The sequence below is a fragment of the Pan paniscus genome, chromosome 18 (assembly GCF_029289425.2).
Source record: "Pan paniscus chromosome 18, NHGRI_mPanPan1-v2.0_pri, whole genome shotgun sequence".
NCBI lineage: Eukaryota > Metazoa > Chordata > Mammalia > Primates > Hominidae > Pan > Pan paniscus.
In genome coordinates this window covers 65816291-65830938 of record NC_073267.2, presented here as the reverse complement: position 1 = coordinate 65830938, position 14648 = coordinate 65816291, and the positions used below count along the sequence as shown (strand labels likewise).

Here is a 14648-nt window from a genome sequence, read left to right as displayed (position 1 = left end):
CATTTAGGCTCCACAGTTCCACTGGTTAAGGCTGAGCCCCCGCCACAGCCCCTACATCTCAGGGCCACAGAGCACGACTCACACACACTCACTCCTCCAGTCAGTACTGCCTGGCATCTGTGTGCAGGGCTCTCTGCTGGGCTGCCCCGAGGATGTAAGAATGACCACACCAGGCTCCTGCTCTCCGAGAGCTCAGAGTCCAGCTAGAGAAAGATGATCACAGTCTGTGGTCCCAGGAGTGGCAGTGCAGGGGAGGACTTGGGGAGCAGAGGACAGGCATAACCAAACCTGGTTTTATGGGGAGAGGGCCTTGGAGGGAGCCCCAAAAGGCGGCTGGTCCTGGAGACTCGGGGAGGGCAGTGAGGAGGGGAGATCCTGCAGGGCAGGGGAGGCGCCGGCACTGAGACCCCTGCCAGCCCCCCAGGCCTGACTGCCCTCCCTCGGCACGCTGCCTGGAACCCATTGCCAAGGAGCTGAGAGCACAGCTCATCCTTACAAGCTCCCCAGAGGAAGCAGACGTCGGGGTACATTCAAAGAAGAGATACCACCATTTGAGAAAAGAGAAAGAAGTCAGAGATCATAGATGGCTGACAGCCAACCCCCTAGACCTCCACCTGCCCCAGGCTGCAGTGGAGGCCCAGGAGCAGCAGGAAGCAGTGCCAGCGCAACCATGGCCACTGCCACATCACCCACAGCAGTGTCCAGGTGGGCACCAAGCTCTCCAGGACAGGAAGGTGGCTCGGCGCAGAACGGAGCAACTTCCCTCCAGATGGCGATCCTGACAGGGGGGCAGGGCGCCCAGTCGCCCTGATCCTCTGTCCCCAGCAGGAGTGTGCCCACTCCGCCAGGCTGCCCGCAGTCCTGGGACCAGGATGGGGCAGGGCCCGAGGACACACATCGTGCAAGTGCACCTGGCAGGAGCTCCCTGGGCCCTGACAACACATCACACTCACGCTAGGAAAGCGGGCACTTTTTATTAACGGTAGGCGACTAATAAATACATTATGGCAGCCAATAAATTATTACAATAACTAGAGGTTTATTAAACCAACAAGTCACTCTTCTTACAAAATTACAGTTAATATGGGGTGGGCAGCAGTGATGGGGTCAGGAGGTGGGACCACTGCACTTGAGAGAGACGGCTTTTCTAAGGAGGGCCTGGGACGCCCGAGCCCACCTCGCCTAGATGGGGGAGGGGGGTGCGTGGGGAGGAAGAAGATACTCAGCAGGGGCAGGGTGGGGGACGGCGGGCAGAGCCAGGGGATGGGTCAGAACCAGCGGAGTAGAGAAGACCAGGAGGCAGGAGGGGAGGGCCTGGCTGCCCAGAGCTGTGGGAGTAACAGGGCAGGTGTGGAGGGGAGGGGAGCGGAGGGAAAGGGAGGGGAGGGGTGGGGAGGGAAGGGGAGGAGAGTAGTGGTGCCTCGGAGCTGCACTGCCAGGAAGTGGTGCTCTGCCAGGAAGGGCGGTGGGTCTCTGCTGGTGGTCTTGTGCACTGGGCCTGGGGATGAGAGCTTCTGTTCCAGGGGGAGCCCCTCTCTCATGGAGGGGATCCAGGAGTTTGGACTGGGGGCCATTCTTTCTGCTTTTCCCCCAGCCTGCCCCTTCTTTGACAGGGGCCTTCATCTGGCTGCAGTGGGGTCTGTCTGGAGGCCCCAGCTCCTCTCTGGGCAGGGTGGGGTCAGGGGTCAGGACTCTTCTTGCTGAGGGGTGGGAGATGGGGAGCCCTACCACAGACCCCACGGCAGCAGCTCACACCCCGGCCCTGTTCCCTGGGCTGCTGGGATCCCGCACTCTAGGCTTGCGGCCTGACAGCAGGAACTGCCTGGGGGTGACTGCCTTCGGCACTGCACACTGAATCTCTGGTGGCCGCGGAGCTGGAGCCTCAGGTCTGGGTTCCTGAGAACTGCCAGGTTTTGCCTGAAGGCTCCCAGAGGCTCAGAGAAGAGAAGAGGCAGCCAGAGGAGGCTCTGTGCCCCAGACTTCTTGAAAAGGAGGAGGGCAGGCCACTAGCTGACTTGGAGGAAACAGTCCGAGTGCTCATTAAATATCCACCTTGGACTGCAGTGGACTCACTTGCCCAGAGTGCACCAGGTCAGACTGAGAAATAAAGGGGGTGGCCAGGAAGGATGCAGGCTAGAAAAAGGAAGAACTTCCTGAATCAACCCCTGGGTGCTAACTGTAGAGTGTTAGGTGGGAGCAGGGGCTAAGCTCCCCACTGCAGGACTCATGTTGGCCAAAGGGAAGGGCATGGGTGAGACCATCCCTTGGCCTTCCCTGCTGGGGTTTATAGACAGCTTAGTTACAGGGCTTGCAAGTTGGAACTTGGGGCTGCCTCTGCTCCTAAGAGTACTCAGAGAAGACCAGTGCAGACCATGGAGGGCAGGGATGTGTCCAGTTCCTGCCAGTGGGAGCTGGGCTGTGGGGAGGGCCTGGGAGACAGCTGCGTCCTGGCAGCAGGTATGGTGTTGTTCTTCTGCCTGAGCTCTAGGGTCCCCATGGAACCCAGAATGCCAAAGCTGTTGGTCAGGGGCCCAGACTGTGCTCTCTGCTTGGGGCTGGGCAGACCCCACACCCTCCTCAGGCCAGAGAGCCTTGGGGACCTCTATCAGTGCTCAGAGGGAAGGCCAAGACCTGGTTCTTAGGATGGTCAGCGGCGCAGGTCACAAAACTGGCCCATAGGCATGAAAGTGGCAGGCACAATTTTCATGAGTTTGGCAAAGACGCTCTTTGTAGAAATCAGTTTCTGCTTGGCCTGCTAAATCCGAGCCATTGGAGAGGTTACCACGGCCCCTCAGGGCACACGCAGGACCACTGTGGATTAGAAACCCACACGTGTCACTCACAACATTCCTCCCACATCCACATCCACGACGGAGCCAAATCTCATTTGTCACCCTCAGTCACCACCCCACAAGATGGAGCCGCTGGTTACGACATGGATGACAGGCGTCATGCACAGGGAGAGAATTTCTCCCCGGATGCCCCTGAGGACCAAGGACCACCCCCAGGCTAGGGTGGGAGGATTGAGAGCAGTGCAAGAAACCAAGGAGGATGGAGCATCCAAAGGAAGAGAAAGGCAGGCTGGGGATGGAGGGCAGGAAGGGCTGAGCACCCACTCCTCCAGCCCCAATTCTAGGGACAGGGAAGGCCTGGATTGGAGGCCTGGACCCAGCCTGGTGCTCTGGCCACTGTGTTCTGAGGGCGGCTGCTGGGGGACATGGAGAGCCCTCCAGCCCAGTGACTTCCACCTCCAGGGTGATGGCCTTAGAGGTGGAGCGTGGCCAGCATCCCCCTTTTGCCGGCTGCTTCTGAGCCTGGGGTTACAGTTCGGAGCAGAGTTAGGGGAACAACTGGCCTCACCCAGCGTGGTGCTGCTGAGAAATAACTGCCATGTCTTCTGTGTTCGGCGGGATAGCTTAGCTTAGCTGGCCCTGGCTGTCCATGGTAGGACACTGTTGGTTCCCAGGGCCTGTCCTCTGCCACGTCCCGGCACCTGGTGCAAGGTCCAAAACATGACCGAGGTGAACAAAACAGAGGTGGACTTGGGCTGATGGGGTGGCTCCTGCAGTCCGGCTGCCAGAGGCTCCCCAGGCACCGGTCCCTGCAGGCATTTGGCACTAGGGAAGGTTCCTGGGTCTCCTGGGCACCACTCAGAGCTCTGTGCCTGTGGGTCCAACAAGTCCAGAGCTGTTGGCACTGGTGCTTCCCGGCTCTGGGGCAGTCCGGGGGCTGCAAGTGGAAACCCAGGGGCCCTGCCTGGCTGGGGACTAAGCAGTGTCCAGAGTGGGGGCAGGGAGAACAGAGGGCTTGAGGAGGGAGGCAGAGGCCTGTCAGTGGGTACCCTCCTCCCTCCCATGGCACATCTAGGTCCCCAGGCACAGCCTGCTGTACAAGCACACGACTGGCCTGGGTGTGGGCGTTGGCCTCAGCCACCTGGAGGCATCTTGGAGTGGGAGAGGTGTGTTGGTTGCCCAAGGCCAGCCAGACCTGCGTCACCGGGAGAAGCTACCCCGCCCCCTTCTGCTCAGGGATCTCCGCAGTGAAGCCTCCTCTAAGGAGTCCTAGGACTCTCCCTTTAGAGTGGGGGACAGGGGGGTGTGTTTGTGCTGGCCTGGGTCCAAATACTCCAGGGTGTCAGCTCCATCCCCCTGCTGTCCTCTGTCCCCAGGGGCTGGGAAGACACCAACGGCTGTGAACAAACTCCCTGATTTCTTCACCAAGACAGTGAGGCGGGGGCACTGGCTGCAAAAGTCCACCCCCTCTAGACCTCTGCAACTACAGAATCCCCAGCCCAAAGGCCTTTGCTGGTTTGAGTTGAATTCAGTGTGGACTGAAGGAAAAACATTATCTATTCACACCTCAGAGTGACCATCCGAGCTCCTGGTGACTGGAAAAAGGAAATGGGTCACCCTTTGGCCTGCAAGGACTGGGCGGGAGGCCCCAGCCCAGGCGACACAGGAGCTTCCACCTCCCTTCCCCGCACCTCCCATCTCTCCCTCCCCCTGCTCCACGCCACCATCTATCTGAGCCATAAATCAGTCTCAAGAAGCATTTCCAGAACTCGGAGGAGTCAGGGATGGGAGTTCTCTGGGAGAGCAAAGGCAAGGGAGGATGACCCAGAGAAGGAAGGGCTGAGACCCAGGGGAGGGAGCAGGGAGACGGAGGCCATCGCCAGGGCCTGAGTCCTCCAACCCATACCCAGTTGGCCTGATCCCACCCTGGCTTTTGTTGACGGAACTGCCCTCCACCAGAGACCCCAGGCAAAGCTGAAGGATGGCTCCTATGACCCCACCCTGCCAGCACCCTGCTGCAGGGCCATCTGCGCCCCTGCACCACCCAAGATGACAGGAGGACACTCCGAGGCTTCCAGTGAGTCATCAGGTGCAGGGTGTGCCCATCTGGGCCCTGCCCTGTCCCCCCAGCTTCCCGATCAAGCACTCAGAGATGACACAGAGGCTGTGAGCGTGGAGTCTCCTGGCCTTGCAGCATGCACTCAGCAGCCCCACCCCGCCCCTGCGTTACCACGAGTTCTGTTGGGGGGTGCGGGTGGAGGATGCTCCCTCCTCCCTCCCTTGGTGCCAGCCTCTGAGGTCTTCTTCCTCAAGTGCAAAGAGTGGTCTGAGAGTGGTGGAGCCTGGTTCCAGGGGAGGGGGGGCGGCAGGCCAGGCAGGGCAAGGGTGCCGGGCAGGGTGGCTGGGCTCAGTAGAGTCCACAGCCCCGCAGGTTTTTGGCGATGATGACGTCCGTCACAGCATCAAAGACAAACTGGATGTTGTTGGTGTCCGTGGCGCAGGTGACGTGGGTGTAGATCTCCTTGTGGGCTGACTTGTTCTTGCTCTCGTACTGGGCCTGGATGTAAGCCACGGCTTCTGTGAAGGCGCTGGGGCCTGCAGAGCAAACAGGCAAGGTGTGGTGAGGCGAGAGGCCCATGGGACTGCTTGGCATGGACGACCCCAGCCTGGCCTGTGTGGCCATCCGGCCTTGGGCCTCTCAGAGACAACTGCACAGGGAAAACCTGATGGAGGGGACCTGAGGGGTCAGCAAAGTTAATAGGGGGTCCTGGATCCAGTCAGTGGGACAAATCCAGTGTAAAAGTCATGAAAGATACAAAATATCAGGTCTCCCAGTATATCACTTGTATTTATCTTTTTTTTTTTTTTTGAGATAGGGTCTTGCTCTGTTGCTCAAGCTGGAGTGTGGTGGTACGATCAGGGCTCACTGCAGCCTCTACCTCCTGGGCTCAAGTGACTAATACTCTCTTCTCAGCCTCCTGAGTAGCTGGAAACCACACCTGGCTTATTATTATTATTATTATTATTTTTAATACAGATGGGATCTCACTATGTTGGCCAGGCTGGTCCTGAATTCCTAAGCTCAAGTGATCCTCTCATCTCAGCCTCCCAAAGTGCTCGGATTATAGGCGTGAGCCATTGTGCCCGGCCAATCACCTGTATTAAAAGGAGCACGTTTTGTGAAACTTCCATTTTCCTTTTATACATGCATTTATGGACTCCTTTTTTTGTTTTTCTTTTTTGTTTGTTTTTTTTTTGGAGATGGAGTCTTGTTCTGTCGCCCAGGCTGCAGTGCAGTGGTGTGATCTCAGCTCACCGCAACCTCCAACTCCCAGGTTCAAGTGATTCTCAAGTAGCTGGGATTATAGGTGCGTGCTGCCACGCCCCACTAATTTTTGCATTTTTAGTAGAGACGGGTTTTCGCCATGTTGGCCAGGCTGTTCTCGAACTCCTGACCTCAGGCGATCCACCCTCCTCGGCCTCCCAAAGTGCTGGGATTACAGGTGTGAGCCACCATGCCCAGCCATTTATGGACTCCTAAGGCAAATGTTATATCTTATCATGGGTCATGAGCAAGGAAATTTGAGGGCACTGGGCTCATGCAGGTAGCCCTGGTCGATGCACGCCCTGTGGGTGGGCCTTTTCCTTTGGGAGTCCACAGAGCAGGCCTTGATATCACCTCCTGTGGCCACTGCTGGGCCAGATGGGAGAAGAAGCCTATAAACTTCTTGTTTCTGCTGTCCACTCACAGGGGATTAACAACCGCCTGGCTCACATGCTGCCTTCCTCAGGGGGCAACACACTGAGCTGGTTCTCAGGTAGGCTCAGGGAGAGGAGAGTCTAGGAGAGAAGCTTCTAGTTTGGGAAGGGGCAGAAGAACAGGACCCCAGCTTTGCACTGAAGGCCCTCAGCCTCCAGGAATCCATGCCAGGTGCAAGCAGGGCTGTGGAGGGGGCAGCAGGGAGGGGAGCTGGAGTTCAGAGCTGCAGCTCTAAGCTGGAGTGGGCTGCTGTGCAGAAAGCCTGGAGGGCCTGCCAGACCTCAGCTCTTTGCTCAATCTGGGCTGGAGGTTGGGGAGTGTCCTAGGACTGCAGCTGACTACTCAGCCTCCCTTGTCCCCTCCTCCTTCCCCACTCCAGCCCCAGACTGGCCTTGGTAACTGACCGACCCCACCTGTTTCCACTGCCCCACAGGCCACAAGCCCGGGTCACTAGGGCAGGATCCACAGGCCCTCAACTATGGCTAGAGAGGAAGCTGGCTGGGAGCTTCCAGGGAGGCTGAGCCCTACTCAACTCCAGCTGGACATGCCTGGGTCCTGGCCTGCCAGGCACTCAGCCTGATATGGGGGGATGGGCGGCGGCAGGAGGTAGGAGAGCTGTGCTGCTTGCCTGGCCCCAAGCCCCCGGGATGCCCCACTGGGACTCTGTCTGCCCCTGCTCTGTGCCCTCCAGGCCTCAGGGCAGGTCGGGCTAAGGGTGCCCCACTTCTCCTCCCACTCACTTCTCTGGACAGGGTCTGGCCATCTCAGAAGAGCTGATGGGCACCCGGGCTATGCTGGGGCCCTGTAACCGCTCTGGTGTCACTGACCAGAGCTGCCACCCTGCAGCTCCTCAGGGGCCCTGGTCATGCTGCCCTCCTGGCTGCCCGCCCACCCCATGGTCAGGTAAACCCACCACAGCACTGGCAGGGCTGGCCTCTCATCCCCAGCACCCTATATAGGGGGCCAGGGCTCTGCTGCTTGCAAAGCTCTGTGATTTGAGTCTTGCAGCAGCCCCGTGTGAGTTACAGGCATAACCCTAAAGGCAAGAGCAGACAGGCAGGGAGCGCTTCCTATGTGCGGCACCATGCGAAGCTCTGCGTGCCCATCAGCTCATTCCCTCTTCATAGCACCTGGTGAGGGAGGCGGGGGCAATCACAGCCATCACCCCACCTCACAGACCCAGAGACTGAGGTTCAGAGAGGCTGCATGACCTGCCTGAGCTGCTTGTGAGTGGTGGAGCTGGGGCATAAACCTTGGGCTGCCTAACTCCAAGCCTCTGTGCCCTGCCCCTCATCTTCTCGGCGTTCGCTCGTCTTGTCACAGAGAGCCCCTGTGCGCAGACAGTGGAGCTCAGGCTCCCAGAGGCCGCCATGGTCACACAGCTCGTAAGTGGCAGAGCCAGGGCTCCACCGGCTTTCCCTGATGAGGAAGCCCCGGCTAGCTGCCCCTCCTCTCTAGAGCACAATCTGGGGGCAGGGTGGGGGACCGTTTGTGTGGATTCTCTGTGGCAGAGTCAGGGGCATCCACAGAGCACAGGAAGGGTGGACTGGGCTTTGGGAATGGGGCCCGCTCCCTCAGGGGCCTGCTGTCCCTGGAGGGGTCTCTACCTGTATATTCAGGAAAGCAGATGGTGAGCGGGGACTTCTTGATCTTCTCTTCAAATATGTCCTTCTTGTTAAGAAACAGGATGATGGACGTGTCTGTGAACCATTTGTTGTTGCAGATGCTGTCAAAAAGCTTCAGGGATTCGTGCATGCGGTTCTGCAACAGAGTGGAGGGGTGAGTGAGGGGCAGCAGCATCCAGGGCCCTGACCCACCGCGGCCAATGACACAGCGGGACAAGCAAAGGGAAGGTCCACCAATGTGGCTGGATGCACCACTGGGACGGAGACCACCAGGACGGAGACGGGAGGACCCACAAGGACAGACGGGACGTGGTCCTGTTTCATTCCACACGCAGGCAGGGTGGGGCGGAGCAGGGCCGGGTAGGGTTGGGGGATGCTGCCCCCTTCCAAAGAGAGCTGGCCCCAGGTGGGGGCAGTGAGGTCACTGGAGAGGCTCCAGCTCACGGAGAGGACATGCACCATGCACGTACAGCGCAGGGGCCGCAACCACCACCGAACGCATCTGCGCGGAACCCTGCTCATGCAGATTTCTCTACCAGGGTCTCATTCGGCTTTGACAGCAAGGTTGGAAGGGTGCACGCATTCAGTTGGGAAACATTAACCGAGGACTAAGAGATCCTCGAATTAATCCCGAGTTGGAAGCAGACACCAGGGAATAGCGTCTCGGGGGTGAGCTTGCTGTGGCCTTGGTGTGGTTGGTGGTCTCGTTGGTGGGCTGGAGCGGGGGAGGCTCCGGGAGAACTGGTTGTTGGGGCTGGTTTCTCCGTAGAGGGGCCAGAGGAACCCCAAGATGAAACACAGCAAAACAGATGAAAACAGAGAAGAAGATAAAAACCCAACAAGAGAAAGAGAGAAAAATACTGAAAAATTGGTTCAACCAGTCTCAGGGCCAGGGCATCCTGGCTAGCTCCTGCAGAGAGCCCGGTGCGGGCTCACAGGGGCCATGGCCATCCTGGGCCTGTGGATTGCAGGGCAAGAGATGCAGGATGGGTGGGATGAGCCCAGGCCAAGTGGCTGGAGAGGAGTGTGGGCGCAGGGGCAGGCTGGGCAGGCATCACAGCAAAGTCACCCAGTGGTGCCCTGAGAACCTGCTGCTTTCAACTCTTAGCTGATGGATTCAGTTGGAGGGAGGTGCTTCATACCTTCCGGGCTTGGAGGGTCTCTCAGAACTGGTTTTGGCCTTGGTTTGGCAAGATAAGGCCCTGCAGGCAGTGGAGGCGACCGTGGTAGTGGAGAAGCTGTGGCAGCCGCAGGCCCGGCTGGGTGGTGCTGAGAGCAGGTACGAGGCCAGGACCAGGCTCTCGGGCTCCCGGGATGCAGCGGACAGGGCGGCTGGATGGCCAGCGGCAGCCACTAGCCCCAGGGCTCTCCTGGCCTGGCTCCAGAAGCTGCTTCCAGACACCTTTGTTGCAGGCTCTCACCCCAGGCCAGAGAGGGATGCACAGCGCTGACCAGAGAGGACCGCTGAGGACCAAGGCCTGAGTTCCTGGGGCCTGGCTCTTGCCTCCCTGAGGCAGACAGAGCTCCCACATCCTAGAACCTGACCTCTAGCCATGGCATCTGAATGTAGTAGCCACAGGAGCTATTCACTGAGTGATGATTCCTGTGTACAGGCACGTTTACAGCTTTTAGCCCGGTGGTCCATTCTACCATTGTCACCATTTACAGAGGAGGAGGTGCAGGCCCGGGCAGGGTGGGGCGGTTGCCCATGATCACACAGGCGGCAGGGGTGATGCTAGACCCTGGACCAGATCTGTCTGACTCCCAAGCTGTCCACCTCTGCATGCGCCCCCAGCGCACGGCGATGACTGCTTGGTTCTACAGCGCCAGTATTGTTCTTGCTGCCACCACGGCAATGAGCTGCCTTTGTGGCTGCTGTCAGGTTGCAAAGTCATCCCCATTCCCTGCACGAGCTGCTACTCTTCCCCGGGCTGCAAAGGTGGCCAGCTTTGGGGAAGGAAGGACACAGGAAGAGCCTGCCTATGACCTTGGCTCCATTTGCTTTGGCTTCTCCAAGGTCCTCTGCTCCAGCCCTTGTGTGGAAGGGTGGGGGAAATGGGGAAAAAGGGAGGTGAGAGAAGGTGGAGAAGACCGGAGGGCAAGTGCTCCAGGCAGCAAGGCCCGCAGGCTGGAAGGTCACCCAGTGTCAGGCCCAGCACCAGGCTCATGCTCACTGGGGACCCATGGGCTGCAGAGCTCAGGGCCTGTGGCTGCTAGGCTCACCCAGACGTCCCTTGCTTCCATCTTCCAGAGGTGAGCGAGAGCCCAGCCCCATGGCCGGTGGGCCTGGGACTTGGGTTGAAGCCATCCACAGGCCTGGCAGGGCAGGTCCAGGGAGAGGCTGGATTCCAGGGGGAAGGGCCCTCCTGGCTTCCTGCTTCTAGCTCCTTTGCTCTCTTTGAAACCATGGTGGACATGGGGGAAAAAAGATGAGCCAAGTGGAGCTCAGACCCCAGGAGTTGGAGCAGTGGCCGTAATAGCATAGAGTCTAGCAGTGGGGAGTGGGAAATGTCTGGGCAGTCACTGTGAGGGGCACATGGCCAGGAAGCTGACCTGGGCTTTGGGTGGTCAGTGAGTCTGGGTCCAAGCACGGCCCAGGAAGCGCATCCACCCTTGCCCCACTCAGCATCAAGACTGGGCTGGTGACTGACATCACTGCCTGCAGATGCCATTGAGAACAATTACAGCAGAAACCCAAGTCAGGGGTACAGGTGAGCCTGAAATAGGAAGAGCCAGGTGGGTAAGCCTGTACACGGAACGGGTCCAGACTACCCACACCACCAGCCCAAAGCCCCATCACTCTGTGTAAGCCCCTCAGGGCGGCGGCTCCTCCTCCCTATAGCACTGTGCCCCGTAGCCCACACCCCAAAGTTGATCCCATCCTCACAAAGCCCATTGGACCAGCTGGGCCAGAAATGACGAGGAAACAGACCCAGAGAGAGGACAGGCCTCGCTCAAGGCCCAGCATGACAACAAGCCCCACCTCCAACCTCAAACCCTCGGTGCCAGCCTTCAGAGGCGTGGGGTGGGGGATTTGCATGTGTTCCAGACAGAAGGAGATGACAGACGCCAGGCTGTGACCCCATAGCCTATGGGCCCCGCTGTCAGGAGTGTTGGGGCTTGTCTCCAGTGACCCTGTGGGCCATGCTCGGTGCCTGGCGGGCTGCAGCCCAGAAGGGGACCACGCAGTGGACCTGCAGGCTCAGGGCAATCATCAGCAACTGTACAACCACCAGCTTGGCGCTGCTGTCCCAGAAACAGCTCCAGAGCGCTTCACACGCATCACCCACCCCACTGCCAACAGCCCCCCACAGGCAGGTACTATTATTATCTCCCTTTTATGGAAAATAGTAACTGAGCCAGAAAGGGTGCTGCCTAAATTCAGCAGCAAGCCAGTGAGTAGCAGAGCCGGGACTAGACCCAGAGGAAGGCTGCACTCTCCCAGGGGAATGTCCCCTCACTGAGGCCCTAGGCTGAATGTGACGCAAGACAGAAGGTAGGAGCCTGGTCTGGCATTTGGCAAAGGAGCCCAGAGCCATGACTGTCACTCACCAGCATGCCTCATCCCCATTGCCCTTCCTGGCTCATCAGCCCCACACACTGCTCCCCAGCACCCCCAACCCCACGCAACTCTCCTGCAGCATCCTGGGCCCTCCCCACCTCTCCCTCAGCATCCCCGGCCCCACGCTGCTTCAGCAGCATCTGACGCCAGTGCCCCAGGGATGGCTGTCAGGCTAAGACTGCTATTTCTGTTGCCTGTACATTCTTGCTTGGCTGCCTCCTGGTTTTTTTAGGGTTTGCTTAAATTTGCTCTGGCCTGATGGCCTCTGTGACTCCACCAAGTTTACGGAAGAGGCACATTCTGCACGGCTCTGTGTGATCAGGTTGCATACACAGGCTCTGCCACACTGGCATCATGAGGCATTTGCCTTGGCAATACAGAATTGGTGGAGTGCCGGCACGGCCTGTCCATGATGGACACCTCTAACCACAACAGCTGGCTGGACCCCAGAGCCATTGTGGGCACCCGAGGCCCAGTGCTCAGAGGGCTGGCCTATCCTGCGGCCGTCTCCTCAGTGCTGCCCCCTGCCCGGGGGGCCCAGGCCACTCACCGTGGTTTCGTCTTCGTGGAGCACCTGGTCATAGCCGCTGAGCGCGACACAGAAAATGATGGCCGTGACGTCCTCGAAGCAATGGATCCACTTCTTGCGTTCAGATCGCTGGCCTCCGACGTCAAACAGCCTGTAGGAGGCAGGGAGCTGGTAGGCGCAGGGTCCAGGCAGGTGAGGGCTGCCTGGGGATTAAGCTGTGAGCATGCTGAGAGGCAGAGGATGGGGGCCATGGTGCTCAGAGCCTTGCTAAAAGCCCTCACTAGAAGACCTTGTCACTCCAGGTGCTGACAGACAGCTGGATCACTGCCATCCCCAGGCACTACCCCTGGAGTCTGTCCTGGGACTGGCTGTGCTCACAGATCATGACTCAAAGACCTGCCCTTGCATCTGAGGAGCATTTTACTAAGAGGGCGCACCTGAGCCACCCCCAGGAAGTGCCTCTGAGAGTCCTCCTCGCATGAGGACCCTCCTCTCAGTCTATTCCTTCCTGGGTTTGCTCTGGGCAAACTCCAAACCAGCCTGGGAGGGAGGCAGGCAGGAGATGTCACCTGTTATGTGGATGGCAGAAGTGAGCCACCCATGGGCTTAGGACATGCCCAAGCTGGCGAGAGTCCAGCTGTGGTGGAGCTGGGTCTGGCTGTGGACAAAGCTGGCGCTCTCACCTCTGCCCAGTACGGCCCCTATCTGGCAGATCAGAGCCTGGCCTCTTCCCCCTCTCAGACTCTACTCCCGAGGGGGCACAAAAATTCTGGGAGAGACTGTGGGCAGGTGGGACTTACGTCCTGGAAGTAAAAGGTCAGTCTCCCACCCCAATCCCCAGAGTGAGGAGTCCTGTAGCCTCCTAGATCTGGGATGCCTGCTGACACACAGCCTGCCAGAGGGGGGACAGGGAAGGATCCCTGGTCCCACCGGACACAACGGAGTGACTGCAGGCAGAGATTAGAGTGGGCTCAGAGCAAGGAATGGGTCTGGTTCTCATTCCATCAATCAGGGGATCCTCCCCTGGATCCCACCTCCCCATCTGAAATGCAGGGGCGTTGGCAGATGGCCTCTGTGGCCCCTCCAGAATGCTTATTCTCAGACCCCGCCTTGCTGGGCTGGGTTGAGCTGAGATCCCCATCCTGTGCTCCCAGTGGGGGAGCAGGAGAGACCAAGGAGCCTGGGAAGGCAAGAGAGGCCCCCCAGGGCTGCTCTGCCCAAGGTTTTGCTCCCCAGATCTGCGGAGGCCTAGGGGTTCCTGGGCCCAGAGCCTCGGCCCCTCAGTCTGAACAGGAGCGGGCAGGAGCTGGGGACATGGGAGGCAGGGAATATTAGAATCCAGCTCTCCCTGCAGGGGTCCCTGCCCTCCCCTTCTCTGCTGGCCTCTCTTCCCCACAGGACGGAGCCGGCCTCAGTGCATGCATGTTACTGCAGGTGGGGACACAGCGCTGCAGCAGGACCCTGGGAACCAGCTCACCCGTCAGGCCCCTGCTCTGAGGCCCCAGAGCCCCTGGGTTCTAGCTGTGCTCTGTGCCTGGGAAAAGCCCTGCTCTTGTCAGGCCTCAGCTTCCCAAGCGTACTAGGAGAGGGTGGGTCAGCTGTCTCTGCTCCTTCCAGCTCTGGGATTACGTGGGTCCTCAGGGGCTCACAGAGGTAGCTTGGGCTTACCCAGCCCCACTCTTGGCTCCTCCCGGCAAGGTGACCTTGGAAGGGCCCCCTGGTAGCCCACCTCCTCCTCCTCCTTGGAAGTCACCTCAGGGACAGGCTGCCCCTCCTTGTCCAAATCCTCCCTGTTCCTCACAGCCCCACTCTGGGAATCTTCTTCCAGAAAGCCTCCCTGCTCACTCCAGCCCCTAAACTTGGCAGAAACACAGACAGGTTCCTTCTAGTATCTAGCTGCCTGCCCCAACCCGCAGGCTCCCTGGGGCAGGATGATGTTTGGGCGCTGTAAACGCAATGCGCTGAGAGGCTGGGCATGTCCCATCTTAGCCCTTGCCAGGGCCCGGGGGCCTCTCTGGGCCTCACCTGAAGTGGAGGTTCTTGAATGTGAAGTGGGTTTCTACGATGCCAGTGGTTTTGACCCTGGTTCGGAGGATGTCCTGCTCGGTGGGCTGGTAGTCGGCGGCCCCAATCCGATCCAGGCTGTCCAGGTAGCTGAGGATGGCAACAAACAGGGGACTATGGACCAAATGCCTGGACACTGTTCGGGACTGGCCAGGCCACCCATCTTCAGAGTCCAGTCTCGGTCAGGGCCCCTCCAGGTCACTGTGGAAAAGACATCACCTCCATTCCAGGCCATGGGGAGTGGGGGCGACTGAGGAAGAGGGTCTTAGAGTCTTGGCCTCACGCTCTCATTCACAGCCGAAAGGGCTATGCATGC

At 59.3% G+C, this 14648-nt stretch overlaps 1 protein-coding gene across 2 annotated transcripts in view; it reads right to left on the bottom strand.

Moving 5' to 3' along the window:
* Positions 1-14648, bottom strand: part of GNAO1 (G protein subunit alpha o1) — a 169707-nt gene that overhangs the window by 8271 nt on the left and 146788 nt on the right. The window contains exons 5-8 of one of the 2 annotated variants that reach the window (XM_003823781.5): positions 14294-14422; positions 12290-12419; positions 8160-8313; positions 960-5387 (exon numbers count right to left, since the gene is read on the bottom strand). In XM_003823781.5, the coding sequence (XP_003823829.2) occupies positions 5200-5387; positions 8160-8313; positions 12290-12419; positions 14294-14422 (601 nt within the window). In that variant the 3' untranslated portion in view covers positions 960-5199. Of the gene's footprint in view, positions 1-959; positions 5388-8159; positions 8314-12289; positions 12420-14293; positions 14423-14648 lie in introns of those variants that run through there. The other variant, XM_008977447.4, reaches the window with a different exon arrangement.